General features: G+C 39.5%; 1 protein-coding gene across 1 annotated transcript in view; it reads left to right on the forward strand.

Moving 5' to 3' along the window:
* The first annotated feature begins 5,034 nt into the window (after positions 1–5,034).
* AP3D1 (adaptor related protein complex 3 subunit delta 1) overlaps positions 5,035–26,123 on the forward strand; it is a 158,691-nt gene continuing 137,602 nt past the window's right edge. Inside the window, exon 1 of the mRNA XM_072601490.1 lies at positions 5,035–5,472. Within this exon, the coding sequence (XP_072457591.1) occupies positions 5,377–5,472 (96 nt within the window). The 5' untranslated portion in view covers positions 5,035–5,376. The remainder of the gene's footprint in view (positions 5,473–26,123) is intronic.

The raw sequence follows: 26,123 nt of genomic DNA on the forward strand, positions 1-26,123 counted from the left end.
TGAAGTTTTTAATTCTCTAAGACATGATCAACTTTTGGAAAGGTACCATGCACAAATGAGTAATATGTATACTTTTTTCTATTCCATCCAAGAGTCCTCCTATACATAATTTTTCTAAAATTCTATTCTCATCTGTAAGTTCTTAAATTGAGGTTCTCATTATTATAGTTTTACTATTTCTCCTTATAATTCATTTAGTTTTCCCTTTAAGTGTTTTGAAGCTATGCCACTGGATATATATATATGTATATAAGTTAAGTACTGAAATTAATTTATTGTCTTTATTACCTGTCAGTAAAAAGTGAGTTCTCTTTTCATCTCACTTAATTAAATCTATTTATGCTTTTGTCATGTCTGAAATAATAATTGCTACTTCTTGTGCACTCACATGCACACGTGTGCATGTGTGTGTGTCTATTCAGTTGAGACATAAAAGATTTTGTTCCAACCTCTTATTTTAACTATTTCTGAGTCTTAATATTTCAAATATATTTATTGTAAACAACATGTCATTGGATTTTGCTTTCCAATGCATCCTGGTAACCTCCCATTTTATAGATTAATTTATCCTATTCACATTCACAGTTATGATAAAGTGCTTATTTTTCCCCATTCTATTGTCTTAGGCTTTTTCTTCTCTATGCTCTTTGTTTCCCATTTATTTCAAGTTAGAAACCTTTCTTTTTTTTCCCTTTTTAATCTTCTCTTTGCTATCCCTTCTCCATGCTTAGGATTTGTTTTATGACCAATCCCTCTCTTCTTCCCTCGTATATACCCCTTCCCCCTCTTCCTGTTCCTATCTGCGTTTTTGTTTAGTTGAATATATTTCTATACCATATTATTTGTGCATCTATGTGTGTTTTGCTCTTTTTTCATCATTTTAGATGAAAGTAAAATTCAAGTGATTTCTCTTCCCCTTCTCACTCTTTGCATGTTTATATATAGTTCTACTAGTACAACCCAATTATGTGGCAACAAATTCCCCTATCTTTTCTCCTAGTTTTTCCTAATGTATCCTTTCCTCTTCCTTCATTTCCCTTTTTCTTACAGTATTTTCAAAACATAGTAAAACTATCTATAGGTCTTCTGTCTCAATTGACTACCTCTGTGATTCCTTGTGACATCAGGGTTTTGAAAGAACTTTTCGAATACCTTTCCCATTAGAATGTAAACAGTTTATTCTTATAAAGTCCCTTCTGATTGTTCATTTGTAGTTGCATTTTTATTTTTTTATCCCCTATATTTGTATTTCAAAGTTTCTTTTCAATTTTAGTTCTTTCATTGGAAATGTTTGAATGTCCTCTATTTCATCGAAGATCTATTTTTTCCCTTCTATTATTATACTTAATTATGGTTGGTAATTTTTGGTTATAAACCTTTATCTTGTGCCTTTTGCAATACCTCGTTTCATGTTCTCCATTCCTGTCTTGTGATAATTGTTAAATCTTAAGTGGTCCAGACTGTGGTTTCTTGATATTTGATTTTTATTTTGGCTGCTTATAGTGTTTTTCTTCTGTTTGGAAACTCTGGATTTTGGCAATGACATCTCTTGGAATTTTTTTTAAAGTGTCTTTAGATAGGTCATACATAGGTTCTTTTTTTCCCCTCTCATTGCACTCTTATATGTCCTGACAATTTTTCTTTCTTTTTCCCATTCAATTTTATTTTACATTCAGTTTCATATTTTCTCCCTCCCACTCCACTTTCCCTGCCCTTTGAGAATGTAAGAAATATAAAACCAGGCAATTTTTCTTTAATGATTTCTTGAAATGTGATCAGGTAATCTTATGATTCTTAAGTTATCTCTCAATCTGTTTGTGATATGAGATAACTTATATTTCTTCTATTTTTTAATCCTTTGACTTAAAAAAAAAAGAATTCTTGTCCCTTAGAGTCATTAATTTCTATTTTTTCCATTCTGATTTTTAAGTTTGTTATTAGGTAAGTTTTCATCTCTCTTCTGTTAAGCAGATGATCCTATTCCCAAATCTTTCTTCCATATCTCTCATTTCTCTTATAATACCTTTTTTAAATTCTTACATCAGTTTCTCTAAAGAATTCTTGTTGTTCTTATAGGCATACTGTTTTTGTTTCTTTGAATCTTTGATTATAGATGTTTTTAAATTATTCTCTTCTGCCACATTTGCATCTTGGTCATCCTTGGCATCATAAAAGAATTTTATTACTTTTTTTTGTTTACTTATTTTTGTTGCTGAGGCTTCAGCAGTTGAATTCTATGTCTCCAGGGATCAAATCAAATTGAGGATCCTTCCTGTGTTTAGGCCAGACTTTCCCTTTCCTGGGGTTGTGGTTTCAGCTCATGTCTTTTCTTCCATCATAGATACCCACCTTTTCCTTTTTGCCTTGGATCAGCTTTGGTTGAAGTTTGTTCCTTTACATGAGGAGAGAGAAGAAGAAGAGGCCGTTTCTTTACTTCTTAGTTAAATCCAAGGTTGCCTTTCTTTGGTGGAAGAGACCTAGTTGAGACCTGTTCTTTGAGAGGGAGGAGGAGAGAGGAGGAACTTTATTTTTATTTATGTCAGCTAAAGACCTCCCCTACTTTTTTCCTCCCCACCTAAAAACAATGGGAAACCTTTGCAGAGGCTGTTTTTATTTACAAAGGATTTTTTTTTTAAGTTTTTCTTAGAGTAGTGCAGAAAGTCTTTCAGTTTTCTTTCTTACAGCTGAGTACTTCTTCTTCACCTGAAGACTTTTACTTTCATCCCTTAGGGGATCTGGATATTTACTACTCTTCTAAGGGATGAGTTGGTTAATCAGATTGTTTAGTGATAGTATAGAACTGATCTCTACTTTTTTCCTTCTACTTTGACATTTTGGTTTCTTGAATAAAAAAGACATGCCTTTTCTAGAGGTGGCTTGGTAGTGCATTGGACAGAGTGCTGGACTTGGAGTTAGGAAGACCTAATTTCAAATTCTGCTTCAGATATATATATTCACAGACATACATATATACATACACACATATGTATATATATATATATGTATATATATAGGTAGATAGATAGATAGATAGATAGATAGATAGAGTTAGCTGTGTAATCTGCAGACCTGAAGGTGGACTTTTTTCATCTGTAAAATGGGGATAATAACAGCACCTATTTTATAGGTTTGTTGTGTGGATCAAATGAGACAATATATATACATATATGTCACTTTGTAAAGTAAAGGCTATATAAATGGTAGCCATTATTATTAAAGGAGAACATAATGATAATTGGATTCTATTTATCAGAATAAGATGGGGAAATGGAGTAGATGGGGAAATGGGAGGGTGACAGGAGATCCTTTTGGGGTGGCCTTAAGGCAGAAAATGTCCTGGGTGAAGGTGAAGACCAATGGTCCCAAGGAGCACAAATCCCAGTGACTTAGGTCCTCCCAGACATGCCCTCTAGTATTCCAGTTTGGAAGTTAACATTGTCTCAAGCACCTCTCTCTCCTTCCCCCTCTCCCTGTACCCCAATGACTAGCAAAGTGTTTGGCCCATAGATACTTAATAAATGATTGTTGATTAATTGAATAGAAGGAAGCTACAAGGATATTGATTGCCAGTTAGTCAACTAGTGTTTGTTAAGCACCTACCATGTGTCAATGCTAAGTGCTGAGAATGAACAGAAAGGCAAAATCAATCAATTTATCTAAACCTATCTATCTAAACCCTCAAATAGAAGGAACAGATCTCTAACATTTTAAGCTGACCAGCAGTGGTACAGAATGGTTCCAGGTAAAGAACTCGTCATTAGAAGGGCAAAAGAGATGACTCCATCAATAAAAAAAAAATAGAGGAGGCTTCTTGCACTTAGCAGAAAGTTAAAGCAAGAGATGTCTAAGATCCTTTCAACAGGTTCTCTCATTTAGGTTCAGAAACCCTTTTAAGAGGCTTTCTTGCTTTGCCCACTATGTAAGGTTCCATGTTTTCTGTTTGGAATTCAGTTACTACTTCAGTTTCTTCATCCCTAAAATGGGAGGGGGGGTTGGACTAGATGACCTCAGATACCCCTTCCAGTTCTTGAGCTATGATCTTATGACTTAAAAACACCTTTTTCATCTTTTCAATTACTATTTTAAAAATCCCTTCCTTCCCCTGTCACTCCAGACAACCAGGCTGTCTGCCCCTCTCCCCTTTATAAATATTGTTCCATTGGATCCTCACAACAACTCTGGGAGGCGGGTACTTTTATAAAGCTCGTTTTACAGATGAGGAAACTGAGGCAGGCAGAGGTTAAGTGACTTGCCCAGGGTCACCCAGCTAATGAACTCACATCTTTCCCCCTCGGGCTAGGGCCACCTACCTGCCCCACCCCAGAGAGCATGCAGTCTACATCTCTCTTCTGTGTTGCTCATGCAGTATCCGGAGTGGGTGCCATCAGCCTGTGAGCGCCACGAGGACCCGGACTCTGTCTCTTCTAAACTTTCTGTTTTCCCCGGCACTCACTCTGCACGCAGTAGATCCATATTACATGTCAGTTGAATGAATGAATGAGTGAATGAATGGAATGATCCAAAGAAAATGGAAGCATCGGCCATTCAGGTAGCTCCTGCTAGGCTACTGGGCAGCAAGGCAGCCGGCAGCCTGTAGGGGCTGGGTGTTCCAAGGGACGCGTGTCAACGCTCCGCTCCCAGTCTTTTTCACGTTTGTCCCCTTAGCTGTCACTCAGGGAGGGGTGGGCCCGAGAGAAACGGGGGGAGGAGTCTGGAAGGGGCGTGACTATTATTTCTAGGTGACCAGTGAGACAAGTTTCGGAGCTTGAGTAGGTGGGGCTACGCGCCATGGGGCGGGGCCCGCGGAGGAGAATCCAAGGCGGGGCCTGAGCTTGTCAGAGGTTGGAGGGAAGGCCTCTCAGGGCAGAGAGGAGGAGCCAAGGACGTTCCGATTGGGCGGTCCAGGGGTCGCTAAGGAAACGTGGCGCGCGGCCGCTAGGGGGTGGGGGAAGCCGGATTCGGCGTCCTTGGGAACCGGGCGGGTCCAGTCTCGGAGGGAGGCGGAGCCATGAGGGGGCGGGGCCTACGGGAAGCGAAGAGAGGAGGAGGGAGCGGCGAGAGCTGTCAGCTGACCACGCCGCCATCTTGTCCGCCATTTGCAATCTGACTGGAGCGGGAGCACTAAGGGAAGAATCCTGCAGGCAGCGAGCCGGCGCCGGTCCAGCCGCCGCCGCCGTCTCCGCCCGCCCCGTGCTGCCTCCGTCTGGGATGTGACGGCCTCCGGCCCGGCCCCCTGCCCTTCTTCCCTCCCTCGCTTCGGAGCGCCCCCGGCGGCAGGCCCAGCCCGGCGACCCCCTCCCGTCAGCCCTCTCCCTCCGCCCCGGCGCCCCCAGCCCCTGCCCCAGGCCGGCTTCGGCCGCCGCTGCCGCCGCCGCGATGGCGCTGAAGATGGTGAAGGGCAGCATCGACCGCATGTTCGACAAGAACCTGCAGGACCTGGTCCGCGGCATCCGGAACCACAAGGAAGACGAGGTGAGCCTTGCCCCGCGAGCCTGGCCGGGAGGCCCGGGGCCAGGGGCTGCCCCCACGCCCCCAGTGGCACGGCCACGTCGGCTCCTGTCCGGCCGCCGCCTCCCTCCCGCGGCGCTCCGGCTAGCCGGTCTCCGCCCCCGTGGCGGGCGCCTTCCTCATCCCCCCGCCACATTCAAGGCCCTTCTGAATCCGAGTGTGTGTGTGTGTGCCCGTGTGTCCGTGTCCCCGATGCTCTGGTTGGGCATCCCCGATGTCCCCCTTTGTATAATTCGGAGCTCCTCCAGGTTGACCACCTCTGATCTATGCAGTTACTGCACCGTGCATTTATCGAGCGCCTGTTGTGTGCAGGGCGCTGCTCAGAAGTGTGCTCAGGGCTGTGAAATCCTTCCCGGCCCCTCCGAACCCCACCCGTCCTTCCCCCAACGCCCCGGGGTCTTGGATGGTTTCATTTCTACTCTCAGGTCTGGGCAAGGACTCCAGGCGAACCCCGAGCTGAGCCTCACTGGGGGTGCGGGGGACACGGGGAGCCTTTAGGAAGCTCTCCTGCCCGATCTAGTGACCCTCCCCGGGAGCGCTTTCCTGGTCTGCCGCCGGAGAGTTATCCCCGATAATTCAATCAAAGTTGAAATAAGGAAGAAGACGAGGGCCTGCCGCAGTGGGGCCTTGGGAGTGGAAAAGTGGACCTCAAAGAAGCCGAAAATAGGGTGTGGGGAGGAAAAGAGTGCATGTGACTTCAGCCGGCCCTAAACTGAGACCGAGAAGGGGCTTGCACGGCAGGGGCTCAGTAAACATGTGATGGGATGTATGAAAAAAAGTGGCAACAGTATCATTGAATGTATCCACCTTGTAAACTATTCCCGAAGCGTCCTTAAAAGGCAAAACCGTTTTCTGTGCTCTGGATGACTGGTGTCAGTTTGAATATCTCGACATCTAGTCTTACAGGACTGTTATTGAACACTTCAAAAGACTGAGATATTATCATCTTTGCATTTTGTTTGCCTTTCTTGTTTGATTCTCATTTATGAGACAGTTACAAGCCCGGTTACAAATGTTGAGAAACTGTTAGAATCCTGCTATTGTGGTTTTGGGGAAAGGAACTAAGTAAGGATCAGTTTCAGTGGAGTTATTGTTTCTCAAGCACTGTTGTCTGAAATCCTGCCACATTCTGAAAAAGCTCACTGTTGAGGACAGTTCATTTTCCTCTTCTTTACTCAAATTGAGGGGGAAAAAAAACTGGTAAGGAGTAGTCCGGTATCTGCAATAGTTTACAAGATGTGATTTGCTTTTTATGATACCTGCCTATCCTAAGGCTTTTTAGGAAGGGTAAAGATAAGGAACAGGTATTTAATTTCTTGTAGGAATTATTGTTACATGTATAATATTGACAGATAAGGTGGAAATTCCCTTGGGATATGCCACTTTGTTTCCATTTATGTACGCTTTTCTATATTTTGATGTCATTTAGAGAAAAATGAACTGAACTCAAAAGAAACTGGTATTTTTTGCAGCTTGGGTAGAGTCTATATTTTATATCCATGACTGCATTATTTGTTAAGGGACCAGCTGTCTGATGTACTTTAAAAACACCTTCTAACTTTGACTGAATTGAAGGAATATAGTGGGAACATCTCTCCAGAACCCCTTAGGTGCAGCTTACCTGACTGCTTGCCAGCACTCTTCATTGCAGGTTCCCATCTGACACCTGTCAGTTGATTCCAGGAAACGGTACCAGAGTCAAGCACAGTTGGAGAGCTCTTCAGGAAAAAGACTTGTTGAGTCCAGATCCAGCCTAGATCATCTTAGCCTCTTGAACACTAGAGTGGGAGAGAGGGCTAGCTGAGGACAGGATAGGATGGGACTGAGCTGGGAGCTGGGGTGCATGTGCCATCCATTGTCTTGTCGCCACTCTTGATACCTGTCATTTCAGTTGCAGTAGTAAGAACTTCCATGAACTCCTGTTTGTTTTGTCTAACATGGGTGAAGGGAGGGCTTTATCAGTGTTCCATCCTGTACTCCTCCAGCTTCTAAAACAGTGGAAGAACAGGATGCTCTGAACAGTGTTGGCAGCATAGAGTCAAATAACTGGAGGGTATCTTTGAGATCATCTTGTTCAAGTCAAACATCTTAATCTCCTTCCTGCTCATACATCAGTTAAAGCTATGGTTTTGAGTCAGCTGCTCTGTCTCTCTTAAGTCTTCTCTTCTTCAAAATAAACACTCCCAAGTTCCGGGAAATATGAAAATTGCTGAGTTTCACAGATTCTTGAGTTGGTTATTAACTCCCCATCATTAGTCTATGTGCTTTTTGAGTTTTTCTAGCTATGTTTATATTTTTTAATTAATAAAACAAAAGAGTAATGACCCCTCAGTGAAGAAATGCATATTCTGGTATTTGTGATTTAATCATTCCCCTTCCAGACTAATTATAATTAGTAGCTTCGAGTAATGGAGTTTTTGTTTCCAAGCAAACTTAATCGACAGTTAGGTATAGTGAAATTGTTGAGTTGGGGTGCAGGACTGAGTAAAGAAGTAAAGCATATCTATTCATTGAATGATGGACATGACTTTGGGCACCTTAGGAACTTCAGGAAAAATATCTTTTTTTCCAGAAATTTTTACTTTTTTATTAGAAAATATTGTTTGGAAACATCATTTTCTACTTTGAAATATCTGAACTACTTAGCTCGTGGTATTAATGAGGTCAGTGTTGTAGGTTCAATTTCTGTATGAGACGGTACAACTTTGCGTGGAGAAACACTCTTGTTGAAAGCCAACTGTCAATGAAGAATGGACAAGAAAATGTGGCAAGCTCAGTGTGATCCTAGGTTTTCAATTCCAAAAATGTTTATTGAAAGCCTGTTCTGTTAAAGGCCTTGGACCCCTCCATTACCAAGATAAGAAAAGTAACTTGAAACATTAGTGATAGTTTAGTATTGTCTTTTTTTTTAAGCTGGAGGAGAGTACATCATCTTTGAAAATTTGTGACAGTTTAAATTTTGAAAGAAGGTTAGACTGAGTGACTCAGGATAGTTTTGGCCATTTTTGCTTATAATGTAAAATTGGTTCAGTGAATGAAATGCTAGACCTGGAGTCAGGAAGAGCTGAATTCATATCCTGTCTCGGTGGCTATGTGACACTGAGCTTGTCACTAAACTTGTCTGCTTCATTTTAGTTATCTCTAAAATGGGGATAGTTAAAACACTTCCCAGGGTTATTGAGAGGATAAAAATGAGGAGGTAGTATTTGTAAAGCACTTTGTAAATCTTAGAGCACTACATAAAATGCTAGCTATTATTAATATTGAAAAAATAGCTTATAGAAAGGCTGGTGCTGATATGTAGATTCTCGCCATTTAATGTGGATGCTTATTATTTTGTTTGAACTTAATGACGAATGTCAGTGGGAAGATAATGTGTAGACCAGGATGTACCCAAACAAGACATACTACATATTTGACAGGTAATCTTGTAGGTTTGCTTAATGACCTTTAGTCAGGTTGGCCATTTCACTTTTGGGTAACTTTAATTGTTAGGAATGTATTGTTTTTACTGTCCTAAATATTTCTTCCTACAACTACTTCTCATTGTTCCTAGTCCTTTTCCGTAGGGCAAAGGAGAGGAAATTGAATTTATGATAGCGGCCCTTCAAATAAATACCTGAAGACAGCTGTCCTGTTTGTCATAAATCTGTTTTTCTCCAAGCTAAACACTCCTCAAAAATGTGAAAATTGTTGAGTTTCACAAAATCTTGAGTTGTTGTGTTACTAAGCCCTCCATGCCACCCCTCACTAAACTGTGTACTTTTGGAGTTTGTCTAGCCATATTGATACTTTTAAATTAATATAGTGGAAAGAATTAAAAAAGAGACTTGTTCCCAAGTTCTGGCTTAACCCCTAACTAGGTGATTTTGGGCAAGTTATTCAACCTTTCTAATACTTTATTTTTTCCGTCTTACAAATCTCCAAAATTACTCTTGAATGGCTGATGCCAATGTTTTGTTTTAAATAGATTTTTATTCATATTTTATCTTTAGGTCACCTCCATTTCCCTCTGTTCCCCTCCCTCTCCCAGAGAGCCATCCTTTTGAACAAAGAATCTCCTTACTAGACCACGGACAATTGGAGACTTTAGAAGTTACATTAAATAGTTTAAGTCCTTTTTTCAGAAAATGAAAAGGAATGCAATTTTTTTGTTATTTGCTTTTACTTTTTTTTTTTTAACACTGCATCTGTAACTTCCAAATAAAATATAACTATTTGTTGTGAGCTAAGAACTGGCTATTTGTAGCACTTTTATCTTTTAACTCCTCTTCTGAGTTGAGGTTCTGTTAAACCACATTGAAGGCAAGTTCAGTGAGAATGTTGATTCACAGCAGGGCTCTTACATTGCAGGAGATCCATGTAATTATTTTTTTAATATAAGTTTTTATTGCTGTGTTTTTTTATATCACCATAGTTCCTTCTAGTATCATTCTCAATATCACCCTTCCTCTTCCCCTTCCAGAAAACCATCCCATTTAATCAGTAGTATTTTTTTTAAGACAGAAAAAGGGAGAGAAAAAAATGAGCATAACTTTTCATGGCATCTAAAAGTCTGAAAAATATGTTTAATGTACAGTTCTCGAGCTCCCACCTCTGCAAAGGGGTGGGATGGGAGTTTCTTATCGTATCTCTTGTGTGCTATGGTTATTCTTTATAATTTTGCAACATTCACTTTTGATTTTTTTTTTGTGGTGGTTATTTACATTTACTTTGTTGTAGTCACTGTGTATTTTGGGGTTTTGTTTTGTTTTTTTTTGAATCTTATTAAAATCTGCATCAGTTCATGTAGATTTTCCCATGCTTCTCTGTTTTTGTCACATTTATTATTTCTTACTTCACAGTAATATTCCATTACATTTATGTTCCACAGTTTGAGCCATTCCTCAATCAGTCAATAGACAGTGCTAATAGAAATATTTTGATGTATCTGAGTACTTTCTTATCAGTGGCTTCCTTGTGGTATATGTTTAGTAGTGGAATTTCTATGTCAAAGGATATGGATGTTTTAGTCACTTTATTTGCATAATTCCAAATTGCTTTCCAAAATGGTTGTACCTATTTGCAAGTCCACTAACAATACCCACAACTCCTCTAACATTGACTATTTCCATCTTTTGTTGCCTTTGCAAATTTACAGGGTATGAGATGAAACCTCATAGGAGTTTTGATTTGCATCTCTTTTGAATAGAGTATTTTTTTTCCTGTAGCTGGTTAATTGTTTGCAATTCTTTTTAAAGAACTTTTATTCATATCCTTTGACCAATTATTTATTGGGAAGTAGTTCATTTGATAATTAAAATAATTATTGATATACTTTCTTTTGACGTAAGACAATAATTACATAATAATACATAACAGTAATAATAATTGACAGTTGCATTTGACTGGAGTTTTGTTGCAACATTTGTTGTGTCTAACTTTGGATCCTTATGTCAACTTTAAACAGTGGAGCAGTTTTGTTGAATTTTTTTAGTTGTATTCATTCAACACATTAAGTACCTCCTGTGTGAAAGCTGTGGTAGAATTGTAGGAGATACAAAACGTGCTTGCCTTCATGGATGTTAGATACTAACACAGATAACTGTAATATATAATATGATATGATAAGTGCCTAAAAGAGGTGTTAACAAATACTTGGTGAGATCTACATTGTCCACTCAACTCCCCAGTCTACCAGTTACTCAGCTTTCTCGTTTCCTATGACCTGTTTCTCCACCTCACTTCATTGTGCACTTACGCATTTATGATCATACCCAAAATCTTGCCACCATCCTCAACCTCTCCCATATTCAAGAACTATGAAGTGCTTTTATCTTATCACAGTCTATTGTCATTCCACTTTTCCTTCTGCCTTGCAACCCCAAACCCTGTTTGTTATCCTCCAAGTGATCTTCCAGTCCCTCATCCTCTTAGTTTTTTTCCTTGCCATCACCCCTCCATTGGCTGTACTCTCTTAAGTGCCTTGCCCCTTTAATTTATATCGAGTCTTGTCTTGGTTCGCATCCACCATCCACTGCCTTTTATTCTACCTACATGCTGATGAACAAAATTGTAGAAAATGAATTGGCTGACATGGTCCACTCCTGATTTATTTTATGTAATCTCTACTGGGACCTCACTTCAGTGAGGCAATCTTTTTACACCTGAGTCTCTGTTCTGTTCACTATTGTACTTAGCACGACAGCTTTTCTAAACCACCTCAGCCCACTCCAAACTCCCCATAGTTCCCTTCCCTCACCTTCTCAGCTATCTTATATTTCTCTGAGAAAATTGAGACCATTTACTGAGACCTTTTGTCCTCTTCTGCCCTCCTTTTCTTTTCTCCTTCTGCCACTAACTCCTATCTTCATGGAGAGGTAGCCCTTCTCCTTGCCAAGATAGATCCCTCTAAATGTGATCCCATCCCATTCCATCTTTTCCACAATATTGCTTTCTCTGTAATCCTTACTCTTAATACTTTTCAGTGTTTCCTTGTGTACTGACTCCTTCCCTGTTGCATACAATCGTGCCAATGGCTCCCAGTTCTCAAAAAAATCTCTTAATTCATCTATTCATCCTAACTAAATTTGCTGAGAGGACTATCTACAATTAGTACCTCTAGTTCCATTCCTCTTTCTTTCTCATTAACCCTTTGTAGTTGGATTTCTGACCTCATCAGGAAATGAAACTGTTCTCTCTAAGATTACCAGTGATTTCTTAATTGCCAAATTCAGTGACTGTTTCTCAGTCCTCGTTCTTCTTGACCTCTCTGCAGCCTTTGATACTATTCATCACCCTTTTCTCCTTGCTACTTCCTTTCATCCAAGTTTCCTTGATAATCCCTGATAGTTGTTCTTTTCCTACATGTCTCACTTCAGAACTCTGTCTCTTGTGCTGGATGTTCATCCAGGTCAGGTCTGCTAACTGTGAATGTCTGTCAGAGTATTGTATTGATATCTACTCTCCTCCTCTGTACTGTTTCACTTGGTGATCTCATCAGCTCCAGTGGATTCAATGTCTCTGTGCTGAAGATTCTCAAGTCTACTTATTTCATATCTCTGACTGACTATCAGACATCTCCAAGTGGACTTCCTGCCGATATCTTAAACTCAACACAAACCAAACTGTTCATTGAACTCTCAAAGCCCTCTCCTCTTTTGAACTTCCCAATTACTGTTGAGGGAAGCATCATTTACCAGTTACCCAGGCTCACGATCTTGATGTCATCTGGGACTCCTCATCTAGCCTCCCCATAGCTGATCTGTTGCCATGTCTTCTTGATCCTACTTTTGTGACATTTCTAACATATACTGCACCTCACTCTCCCTCTCTCCACTGCCCCCAGCATGGTCTAGATCCTTGTCCCCTCACACTTGGATTATTGAAATAGCTACTTGGTTCATCTCCTTGCCCTCTCCACTCCATCCTTTATTTAGCTGTTGAAATGATATTCCTAAAGAATAGGCCTGACGACATCATCCCTCCCCACCTCATTTAGTGAACTTAAGGGACTTATTTTACCTCCAGGATCAAATATAAAATCCTCTGTTCAGCAAAAGCTGAACATCCCCTCCCCTCCCCTCCCCTCCCCTCTCTTTTCTCCCTTCCCCTCCCCTCCCCTCCCCTCCCCTCCCCTTGCCTCTCTTCCCTTCCCTCCTCTCTCTTCCCTCCTCTCCCCCCCTTCCCTTCCCTTCCTCCTGTCCTGTCCTCCCCCAAAACCTTAAACCCACTGCACTCTGAAGCTGAGACACCTATGGGCCCCTGCCTGAGGAATCCTCTGGACTCTCCTGGCTTTAGGGTGATTATCAGTAGTAATTGTTGCTGTTTCCCTCCCAGCCTGATGGCTTTCTTTTTCTTGACCTCATTAAAAGGGGCCATGCCCTGGTTACTCTTAAGCAGGCCTATTCAATGAGTCGGCGTTGCCTCACCCTAAATCGGATTTAGGGTTAGGGTTACTCTAACCCTAACCTGCAAAGACCTTGCCCTAAAGGGCCCAACGTCTCCCAGTGCATCCTGGATCATCTCCAGTCATCCTGATGAATATCTGGTCACTGGATTCAGATGGCTCTGGAAGAGAAGTGAGGCTGGTGACCTGCGCAGCCCTCCCTCACTCAAAACAAAGTCAAGTGCAAGTCATGTTGTCATTTCTCTGATGGCATGGTTTTTTTGGCAACGAAAGACGAACACAATCTTGTCTAACAAGACACTGATGAGAGTAACCTGTTATTACTAAGTCCTGATCCTTAGTTGAGTTAGTGACATGTAATGCCTCCCCCCCCCTCCCCAAACTCTGCCCTTGCTATTTCCCAATGAACTCTGGGTAAAATACCTGTGCAGTAGATACTAAAAGTGCATGTTCCTTTAAGAACTAACCACTCCCTGATCCCACTCCAATCACCTAGTCATCACACTTGACACTATAGAATATCCTATATAAATTTTAACTGTACCCCTCTAAGGTTGCAGGATCCCTAAGAACTCTTGCCCGCTGAAAAGTGTAATAAATCTTTTCCACCTTGACCTCAAGAATGCTTGAGTTCATGAAATGCTTTTCCAGATGGCCTGTGCAGGGAACTCCAGTCTCGGGGTTCCTTTTTTGTTTTTCTATCTTTTCTGAGCCCTCATCAGTATGAGTTTAATACATGCTTTATAAATGAATTATTGACTTGTCATATGAATTAATCAGCTCAGACTTTGAAATGTCTCATATGCAAATTTTCTAGATTAATAATTACCTGAAACTTTTATTTTGTAAACAGTTCAATCAATTATACATCCATTGCAAACCAAGTACCACAGTATTAGACACTCGTAGAGATAGAATTAAGTTAGGGTACCTGTCTTTAAGAACATTTTAGTAACCTACTACAGAGGAAACATTAATTCAGTCAACAGACATTTATTAAGTACCCACTGTGTTCAGGGTTCTGGGAAAATTATATATTAAAAATAATATAAGAAATATAATATAAGAAAGATAAAGCCCCATACAGCCTTATGACTCATACTTCTTAAGTGTGACAGTGTTAGAATGAGATTTCAGCACAGTCAACAGAATTTCATCTGTGATATTAGACTGACTTATTCCCTTGTCTATCTGTCCCCAGTAGTGTCACTGACCTTGTTCTAAGTCAGTTCTAGGTTTCCTAAATTTTTCTGCACTAAAAAAGGGTCAACAACTTCTTAATCCTTGAATACCACTTAGTGGGAGTAAGCAGTGTTTGTGAGTGCACTTGTGTGCTGCCTGCAAGCTTAAAACACTAAGGGAAATGAAGAGAGGACAAGAAGGAGGGAAAGAGAAAAGTGGAATTTTTTGGAATTAGTTTCACCCTCAAATATGATGACTAACTCAAAACATGAATGTTCTTCAGTCTGGAAGCCTGAAGAGAGAATTGGATGATTCTGATAAAATGTTAGCATTAGGTAAGATGACCACAAATTTCCTCATCAGTCCTTGTTAGCATAGATTAAAGGAAATCCTTTAGAAGGTGAAAGAGCCAAGTTTTGAATGAAGAAAAGGAAATATTATTTGTTTGTTTGGGATTTTTTGTGAGTTAATAAATACTTTTCATTCCGCCTGTGAAAACTGCTAAGGATCTGGCCTGTGGGCACCTCAGGGACTGCACCACAAGCATATGACTCTGCACATAGATACATAGAGAGGAAAAGAAGGGTGAGAAAGAAATCATTGTAGCCCAATTGCAGTGTCACAAAGATTGACCTTCTGATAGGTGTAGGTGTGTTTAGTGGCTGACTTTAACGAGACAATTGTAAGAAACCAGTAAGAATATTGCAGAAAGAGTCCAGTAAGAGGAAGGTAGTGGAGTCTGTTGCCGAAAAAAACACATCACACACACAGACACACACACACACACACACACACACACACACACACACACACACACACACACACACACACAGGAACAGACTTCTAAATCAGGTAACTAGTTTTTGACCTGGCTTAGGGGCCCTCTGCCCATACAGGTTTTTTGGTCTACACATTTATGAAGTTCCTTCTAATGTTAGCTCTTTTTCAATTCTGATCCTCTGATTATACTTAATTTGTCCAATGCGGAGACCAACCACCAGGTCTGCAATGAAAGTATCGTTGATCTCCGTGGAATGATGGAAAATCATTACAACCTTATCCCATTACATTACGTCACTTGCATGTCTGAAGGGATTCAGTTCCACAGAGTCAATCTGGTCCTCTTTGAACAGGGTTGCAGACTAGCCTCTCACAACCTTTTCAGTGTCCTTTGGATTGGTCACTGTGAAACTCTCCCCTACCACCTCGCTTCATGCAGTAGCAGCAGATTATTTCTAATATTCCCAGTCACCCTGGTAAAAGAGTTCTTCAGTTGATACCCCTGGACTAGTCTTTGAAGAAGGTCTTATACAGGTCCCCCAACTCATCAGGGTAATGTGTCTGTGGGAGTCATCAGGAGATTTGAAGTCCAAGTCATACTAATTCAGAAGCAAGTTACCTTATTAGTATAGTGAGCCTTACCAATTGCATTCTTTAGCAGCTCCACAGTTTCTTGATTCTCCAGGATATTAAGAACAAAGCCACCCCTCATCCATCTACCTGGGTTAGATGTATTTTTGGTTAATAATGTTCTTCAGATTTTGGTAGACCTTGTCTCCCATACACATACTTTTCCAGAATTTTTCAGCTTTAAAAAGCTGCTCCATTGCAAAATTATTAGCTTGGGAGCAACTGTTAACCATATTGAAAGCTGAAACTGGAAGGATGATTTCATTGCTTGCAATGTCAGCTATATGGTGGCACAGGAGAACACCTTTCTCAACAGCTTCAACCTTACAAATAGAAACACTTCTGGTGAATAATTTGCACCAATTTACTTTTTTGAAAAGTTATTTTTATTTATTTCATTAAATATTTCCCAGTTACATGTAAAAAAATTTTAACAATCATTTAAAAAATTTGAGTTCCATATTTTCTGTCCATCCCTTCCCTTCCTCCTCCTTGAGAAAGCAGTTTGATGTTGATTATACATGTGAAATCATGCAAAATATATGGAAATATATTGGCATGTTGCAAAAGAAAACACAAAATAAAACAAAAATAAAGTTAAAAAAAGGTTGCATTAATCTGCATTGAGTTCTCATTTCTCTCTCTGGAGGTGGATAGCATTTTTTATCACGGGTCCTTTGGAATTGTCAAAAATTATCGTCTTGATCAGAGTAGCTAAATTTTTCACAGTTGATCTTCGTTACAATATTGCTGTTACTGTGTACAATATTCTGATTCTGCTCACTTCACTTTGCATTAGTTCATATAAGTTTTACCAGGTTTTTCTGAAACCATCCTATCATTTCTTAACTGTACAATAATATTCTGTCACAATCATATGCCACAGATTGTCCAGTCATTCCCTAATGGATGTTTTCATTGATTCTCAGTGCCATCCATCCTCCAGGCTCAGTTCAACAATCTCCTGCTCTGTAAACACTAAGTTTCTTTCCAGTCAGGGCCAAGACAGTAGTTTTATTATGCCCAGCCACATTTTCTCCTGTAACTCCTCAAAGTTCTAGGGCTTCATAGATGCCAATAGAAGCACTGTTGGGCACAGCAGCTCTAAAGGGACCTTCAGCACACAGATAATTTCCTCAAGAGTTGAAGATCTCTCTTGACTACCCCTTTAGAATAGATGTGTTGTTAAGGCTTTGATCAGGACTCACTTAAATGGGTCCAGAGAATAGAGATTCAGGAAGCTGCTGACACTAAGAGAATGTGTCGGTTTTGCTGGAAGTACTACTTTTATTCCTTTATTTAGACTCATTCATTCATTCTTCATAGGTTTGCAAAGCACTTTTAGAAAATCCAACTCTCATTCACACCAATGCCATTGACAAAGAAAAAGAAAACCCTTCTAACAACTATGCATGGGCAAGCAAAACAAATGTCTTTATTGACTAGAAAATGTGTCTCTTAATCTGTACACCTAATACATCATTTTTTTTTTCTTTTCAGGAAGTGAGTAGCATGTTTTATTGTGAGTTTTTTCATAATCATCTTCGGTCATTGATCACAGTTGTTTGTCTTTGTTGTTATTGTGCAAATTGTTCTCATTCTGTTTATGTCACTCTGCATTGAAATGCTCTTTTTGTAAAGAGAGCATAATTGGTCTCCCTGCCTCTATTCTCTTCCAGTCCTTTTATTTTACAGAAAAGGAAGCTGAGACTTAGGGAAGGGAAACGACTTGGCTTAAGTCACATAGCAAGCCAGGGAGAGAATTATGACTGAAGCCTAGAACAAATTTGCTGAAATACTGGTGAGAAATTTAATTAAATTTAATTAAATTTCAGATTATCAGTGAGCATTTAAGGACAAAATTGGAAGGACAGTGTATAGCCCAGGTTTTCCGACACCTATTCAAGTGTTGATTCCAGGATCCTGTTCTAAGGAGAATGTTTCAAATTAAGTGAAGGCTTTAAGTTGTTCTATTCCATTCCATTAGAACTGGCTTTACTAAATAGGTCAGACCAGACTATTCTTTGGTCTTTTCCCAAGAAAATATTGTGATGTCTTGTTTTGCCACTTACGCAGTCTGCATTGAAATTATTGTAGTATATGATAGTCACAGAAACCCTTCAGATGGGGAAAAAGAGAGGGAGAAATAGAAGCAAAATGAATGTTTTTAATTAGGGGTTGATTGGTTATTTTGGTTGGTTGGGGTTTTTTTGAGTGAATTTCTTTTTTCTTCTTGGCTTGTGTTAATCAAGGTAATTGACTTGATTGGATTCCTGGTGCTGAGGTATCTGAGCAGGGCTTAGCTAAAGAAAACAGTATAAATGTTATAGGAAGAGCCTTGAAAATATTTTTTCCTAAAATTATCAGCCCACTGTTTTCTATAATACTATGTCCCTACTTTGACCCTCCAGTCATAGAAGGGAGACAACTGTGTTAACTTTTTTTTCTTTTTACTACAGTTTCCTAATAATTGCTTTATCAATTAAGCATTAGTTTTAGGTAAATGAGTTTAAAAAAATTAGTAGTGATAGCTACTTTCCTTTAGTCCTTGTACTAATGATTTATATTTTGAATACTTAATGAGTTTTATGTCATTCCCCCCCCCCCCCAATCTAACACTAGTCTGTTACTTTTTTTAATCTGTCAGAGTTTTTATAGTTTGGAAAGTCAGACTACATTTTGAGCACCCTTTGAGAACAAAAGTTATGATTTAAGTTATAAATTCAAGTCAATTAAAATGTATAAAGTATGTGTAAATGTACAGAGTTTATAAAATTTAAAGGTACCACTTTTGTTTCTAATGGAGTTGATGAAGCTGATCATATGTCCAAGATAACACTAGTTTAAAACAAAATTTTAATGAATAGAGTTTTTTTGTATTTAGTATTTAATTTCCCCCCAGTTACATGTAAAGAATTTTTAACATTTGTTTTTAAAACTTTGAGTTCCAAATTCTCTCCCTTATCCCCTTCTTATCCCTCCCCCCACTGAGAAGGTAAGCAGTTCCATATAGGTTATATATGTTTAGTCATGCAAAACATATCCATAATAGTCATGTTGTGAAAGAAAATATAGATTAAAAAAAAACTCAAGAAAAATAAAGTGGAAAAAAGTTGCTTTAATCTGTATTCAGATACCATCAGTTCTTTCTCTGCGGATGGATAGCATTCTTCATCCTGAACCCTTCAGAGTTGTCATGAATCATTGTATTGCTGAGAATAGCTAAGTCGTTACCAGCTGATCATCTTACAATGTTGCTGTTACTTTGTACCCATTATATTTCATTTTGCATCAGTCTGTGTAAGTCTTTCTAGGTTTTTTTGAGAAAATCCTGTTCATCATTGCTTATAGTACAGTAGTATTCCATCACAATTACATACCACAACTTATTCAGCCATTCCCCAGTTGATGTACATCTCCTCAATTTTCAAGTCATTACCCTTGAAAAAGATCTGCTATAAATATTTTTTGTCCGTATAGGAACTTTTCCTTTTTTTTTTTTTTTAAATCTCTTGGCATACAGACCTAGTAGTGGTATTGCTATGTCAAAGGGTATTATGCATGATTTTATAGCTCTTTGGGTATAGTTCTAAATTACTCTATAGAATGGTTTAATCAGTCCACAACTCCGACACCAGTACATTAGTATCTCATTTTCCCTACATTCCCTCCAACATTTGTCATTTACCTTTTCTGTCCTGTTATCTGATCTAATCTAATAGGTATGAGTTAGTACCTTAGAATTGCTTTGACTTGCATTTCTCCAATTAGTAGTGAGTTAGAATATTGTTTCATATAGCTATAGATAGCTTTAATTACCTCTGAAAACTAATTATATCTTTTGATCATTTATCAGTTGGGGAATGGCTCTTATTTTTATAAATCTGACATAATTCTCTATATGTTAGAGAAATGAGGCCTTTATTAGAGAAGCTTGCTTCAAAAAAAATTTTTTTTCGTAGTTACTTTTGCTAAGTATATTTCCTCCATTCTATTCCTCCTACCCTGGTTTATTCTATTCTCTCTCTTCTTTCATCCTGTCCCTCCTCAAAAGTGTTTTGCTTCTGATTACCCCTTCCTCCATTTTGCTCTCTCCCTTCATCGCCCCCAGCCCCCTTTTCTTATCCCCTTGCTCTTCTATTTTCCTGTAGGCTAAGATAAATTTCTATACCCCATTGCCTGTGTATCTTATTTCCTAGTTATGTGTAAAAACAATTTTTAGCATTCATTTTTATAACTCTGAATTCCAGATTGTTACCCTTCCTCCCTCCCTGCCCACCTTCATTGAGAAGACAAGCAATTTGATATAGTTTATACATGTGTAGTTATGCAAAACACTTCCATAATAGTCATGTTGTTTATTTTCACCCTGTTTCCTCCTCAAAAGTGTTTGCCTCTGATTATCTCCTACCCCAATCTGCCTTTCCTGTAAGGTATGATAGATTTCCACACCCAATTGAGTATGTGTTATTCCCTCCTTAAGCTAGTTCCCCCCATTGTAAAAGCTTTTTCTTGCCTCTTTTATGTGAGATTTTCCCCCTTCTACCTCTTCCTTTTTCTTTCTCCCAGTACATACCTTTCTTACCCCTTAATTTTATTTTTCAGATATCATCCCTTCATATTCAGCTCACTCTTTGGCCTCTGTCTGTATTCCCTCCAACTATCCTAATACTGAGAAAGGTTTCATGTGTTACAAACATCATCTTTCCGTGTAGGAAAGTAAACAATTCAACTTTAATAAGTCTCTTATGATTTCTCTGTCCTGTTTACCTTTTCATGCTTCTCTTGAGTCTTATATTTGAAAGTTAAATTTTCTGTTTAGCTCTGGTTTTTCTTCCACATCATTGAATATCAATTTTTTCCCCTCATGGTTTACACTCAGTTTTGCTGGGTAGGTCATACTTGATTTTAATCCTAGCTCCTTTGACCTTCAGAGTGTCATTCTAAGCCCTTAAATTAGAGGCTGCTAAATGTTGTATTCTGATTGTGGTTCCACATTATTTGAATTGTTTCTTTCTGGCTGCTTGTAAAATTTTCTCCTTGACCTGGGAACTCTGGAATTTGATTATAATATTCCTGGGAGTTTTCATTTTGGGATCTCTTTCAGAAGGTGATTGGTGGATTCTTCCAATTTCCATTTTTCCATCTGGCTCTAGAACATCAGGGCAGTTTTCCTTGATAATTTCTTGAAAGATGATGTCTAGGCTCTTTTTTTTGATCATGGCCTTCAGATAGTCCAATAATTTTAAAATTATCCCTCCTGGATCTATTTTCCAAGTCATTTGTTTTTCCAATGAGATATTTCATGTGGTCTTCTATTTTTTTCATTCTTTTGGTTCTATTTTATATTCTTGATTTCTCATAGAGTTTTTAGCATCCTTTTGCTCCATTCTAATTTTTAAGGAATTATGTTTTCAGTGAGCTTTTGGACCTTCTTTTTCATTTGGCCAATTCTGCTTTTTAAGGCATTCTTCTCCTCATTTGCTTTTTGAACCTCTTTTGCCATTTGAGTTAGTCTAATTTTAAAGGTGTTATTTTCTTCAGCATTTTTTTGAGTCTCTTTTAGCAAGTTGTTGACACATTTTTCATGATTTTTTTCTTGCATTTCATTTTTCTTCCCAATTTTTCCTCTACTTATTTACTTGACTTTCAGAATCTTTTTTGAGCTCTTCCATGGCCTGAGACCAATTCATATTTTTCTTAGAGGCTTTAGATGTAGAAGCTTTGACTTAGTTGTCTTCTTTTGAGTGTATATTTTGATCTTCCTTGTCACCACAGTAACTTTCCATGGTAAGAATTTTTTTTTTCCTGTTATTTGGTCATTTCCCCAGCCTATTTCTTGGCTTTTAACTCTTTGTTAAAATAAGACTCTGCTTCCAGAGTGGAGGATGTGCTGTCTCAAGCTTCAGGGGTTTTGTGTAACTGTTTTCAGAGATACTTCTAGGGACTTGTAAGTTTTCACTTCTTCAAAGGTGGTATACTGTAAAGAAAGGTTTTTACTCTTCTCCTGGCCTATGATCTGGTCTGTGAGTGACCACAAGCACTCTTTTCTGTCCTAGAATTGTGACAAGGGTTCCAACCTCTCCACTGCTGCCACAAGCTCTGCTGTGCCAGTGCTCCTCCCTGCCCCAGGACTGCCACCCAGATCCAAGTATGAGCAAAGCAATAGAGTCCTGCCTCAGTGACAGCACAGAGACCCCTGTAATCTCCTGACCAGTTGTTCGATCCCCTTACTGTCTGTGGGCTGAGAGCTCCAAAAACAGCCAGTGTTGCTGCCACCACCACTGCTGATTCAGTCACTCCCATGGCCTGCTCCTGGTTTGTTGAGGCTGGAGCTAGACTACTCTCTCACCCAGGTCTGACAGCCCTTTCCTACCTTTTAAGTTGTCTGGCATTTGTAGGTTGAGAATTCTGCAAACTGCCACAGCTGCCAGTGGTTCAGTCCTCTGAGGCTTGCTCCTGTTTTGCTGGGGCCCAGGCTGCTCTGTACAACTGTGCTTGTCTCTGAGCCTGGTGTAACAGATCTTTCCTGTTGACCTTCCAGGTTGTCTTGGACTGCAGATTTGTTTCACTTTGTCTTTTTGTGGGTTCTACTGCTCTAGAATTTTCTTCAAAGTAATTTTTTTTTACAGATATTTGGAGGGGTTTAGGGGAGATTTCTTGAGAGTCCTTGCTTTTACTCCGCCATCTCGCCTCCGCCCCTCACAGAGCATGCATTCTAATGGAAAAGTTTTACAATTATCTCTAGAAACGTAAGAAAATGTTTTTAGATAAAGGTTATTTAACAAAACAGTGAATAACTTAGGTTTTATGGAAAAGCTCACATTACTTTTTAAAAATGTGTAGAATTGTTGCCAGGTAGATACCAGGAATGTCAAACGAACATCAATGCTTGTTTTTCTCATAAGGCAGTTTATTTGAGGACAATCGAAGATAGTTTGGTTTAGTAAAAGAATCTTTTGTGATTAAACAAATTTAGTGAACATACATTGCACTCATTAAGGTCCTATCTTGAGTTCTGTGAGGGATATGAAGAAGACAGAGCCCCTGTCCTCGTGGAGTTTACGGAGCACTAGATAGGATATGTAAACAAACTAGTATGGAATATTAGGCTGCATAAAAGCTACAAAATATTGGAGCGCAAAAGAGGGACAGGAATCACTTCTTGCTAAAGAAATCAGGGAAAACCAGTGGCATTTGAATTAATTCTTGAAGAATGGATAGGATTTCATTGCAAGACAGGATAGCATTCCAGGCCTGGTAAATGGTGTTCCTGAAATCATGGAAACCAGAAAACAATGGGATGTATTTAGGGAACAGTGTTTTGGCTATAATGTAGGACAGTGATGTTGAACTCAAATAGAAGTGGGGATCACTAAACTGTACATAAGGGTACCTTCAGGCCTCATATTCACTTTGTTTTAAAATATAATATTATCTATGTTTTATTGTATTTTTTTGTTAAATATTTCCCAGTTAATTTTTTAATCTGGTTCTAACTTCATTTGGGAGTGTTTTAGACTGTTTGAGGCCCTCCAAGACTATTTGACACCTCTGTGGTAGTCCATATAAAGAGGATAATATGAGGTAAATATGGGAAGGGAGATTAGAGCCACCTTTTTTTTTTTTTTAAATTTATTTATTTAACTTTTAACATTCATTTTCACAAAATTTTGGGTTACAAATTTTCTCCCCTTTTATCCCCTCCCCCCCCCCAAACACCAAGCATTCTAATTGCCCCTATGACATATCTGCTCTCTCTTCTATCATCTCTCTCTGCCCTTGTCTCCGTCTTCTCTTTTGTCCTGTAGGGCCAGATAGCTTTCTATACCCCTTTACCTATATTTCTTGTTTCCTAGTGGCAAGAACATTACTCAACAGTTGATCCTAACACTTTGAGTTCCAACTTCTTTACCTCCCTCCCTCTCCACCCCTTCCCTTTGGAAGGCAAGCAATTCAATATAGGCCAAATCTGTGTAGTTTTGCAAATGACTTCCATAATAGTTGTGTTGTATAAGACTAACTATATTTCCCTCCATCCTATCCTGTCCCCCATTACTTCTATTCTCTTTTGATCCTATCCCTCCCCATGAGTGTCGACCTCAAATTGCACCCTCCTCCCCATGCCCTCCCTTCTATCATCCCCCCCACCCTGCTTATCCCCTTATCCCCCACTTTCCTGTATTGTAAGATAGGTTTTCATACCAAAATGAGTGTGCATTTCATTCTTTCCTTTAGTGGAATGTGATGAGAGTAGACTTCATGTTTTTCTCTCATCTCCCCTCTTTATCCCTCCACTAATGAGTCTTTTGCTTGCCTCTTTTATGAGAGATAATTTGCCCCATTCAATTTCTCCCTTTCTCCTCCTAATATATTTCTCTCTCACTGCTTGATTTCATTTTTTTTTTTAAGATATGATCCCATCCTCTTCAATTCACTCTGTGCACTCTGTCTCTATGTGTGTGTGCGTGTGTGCATGTGTGTGTGTGTGTAATCCCACCCAGTACCCAGATACTGAAAAGTTTCAAGAGTTACAAATATTGTCTTTCCATGTAGGAATGTAAACAGTTCAACTTTAGTAAGTCCCTTATGACTTCTCTTTGCTGTTCACCTTTTCATGGTTCTCTTCATTCTTGTGTTTGAAAGTCAAATTTTCTTTTCAGCTCTGGTCTTTTCATCAAGAATGCTTGAAAATCCTCTATTTTATTGAAAGACCAGTTTTTCCCCTGAAGTATTATACTCAGTTTTGCTGGGTAGGTGATTCTTGGTTTTAGTCCTAGTTCCTTTGACTTCTGGAATATCCTATTCCATGCCCTTCGATCCCTTAATGTAGAGGCTGCTAGATCTTGTGTTATCCTGATTGTATTTCCACAATACTTGAATTGTTTCTTTCTAGTTGCTTGCAATATTTTCTCCTTGACCTGGGAACTCTGGAATTTGGGCACAATGTTCCTAGGAGTTTCTCTTTTTGGATCTCTTTCAGGCAGTGTTCTGTGGATTCCTTGAATATTTATTTTGCCCTCTGGTTCTAGAATCTCAGGGCAGTTTTCCTTGATAATTTCATGAAAGATGATGTCTAGGCTCTTCTTTTGATCATGGCTTTCAGGTAGTCCCATAATTTTTAAATTGTCTCTCCTGGATCTATTTTCCAGGTCAGTTGTTTTTCCAATGAGATATTTCACATTATCTTCCATTTTTCCATTCTTTTGGTTTTGTTTTGTGATTTCTTGCTTTCTCATAAAGTCATTAGCCTCCATCTGTGCCATTCTAATTTTGAAAGAACTATTTTCTTCAGTGAGCTTTTGAATCTCCTTTTCCATCTGGCTAATTCTGCTTTTGAAAGCATTCTTCTCCTCATTGGCTTTTTGAACCTCTTTTGCCAATTGAGTTAGCCTATTTTTAATGGTGTTATTTTCTTCAACATTTTTTTGGGTCTCCTTTAGCAGGGTGCTGACCTGCTGTTCATGTTTTGACTTCATGTCTCTCATTTCTCTTCCCAGCTTTTCCTCCACCTCTCTAACTTGATTTTCAAAATTCTTTTTGAGCTCTTCCATGGCCTGAGCCCATTGAGTGGGCTGGGATATAGAAGCCTTGACTTCTGTGTCTTTCCCTGATGGTAAGCATTGTTCTTCCTCATCAGAAAGGAAGGGAGGAAATGCCTGTTCACCAAGAAAGTAACCTTCTATAGTCATTTCTTTTCCCTTTTCTGGGCATTTTCCCAGCCAGTGACTTGACCTCTGAATATTCTCCTCACACCCACCTCTCCTCCTGATCCTTCCAGCCAGTGTTTGGGGTCTGAGATTCAAATGCTGCTTCCAGCCTTAGGGCTTTTGGCAGGGGCGGGGCTGCTATTCAGTGTGAGATTAAGTTCAGATGCTCAGGTCAGGGCAGGGCTGCCTCTCAGGCTCAGTTCCCTCAGGGAGTTTATGCACAGACCTTCAGCAATGGATCCAGGCTCCTGCCTGCTTAGGGAACCCTGGTCTGCCTCTGCCTCTCAGCTTCTGTGTCCCGAGGGGGCCTGAGTTATGGGGGCACCCACTCCCCTCTTGACCCACCAAAGAGACTCTCTCACCGACCCCCATCACCTGTGGGTGGAGGGACTTGTGCGGCCGCTGGAGATCCTGTCCCTGAAGCC

Source organism: Notamacropus eugenii, chromosome 4 (assembly GCF_028372415.1).
Source record: "Notamacropus eugenii isolate mMacEug1 chromosome 4, mMacEug1.pri_v2, whole genome shotgun sequence".
Taxonomy (NCBI): Eukaryota; Metazoa; Chordata; class Mammalia; order Diprotodontia; family Macropodidae; genus Notamacropus; species Notamacropus eugenii.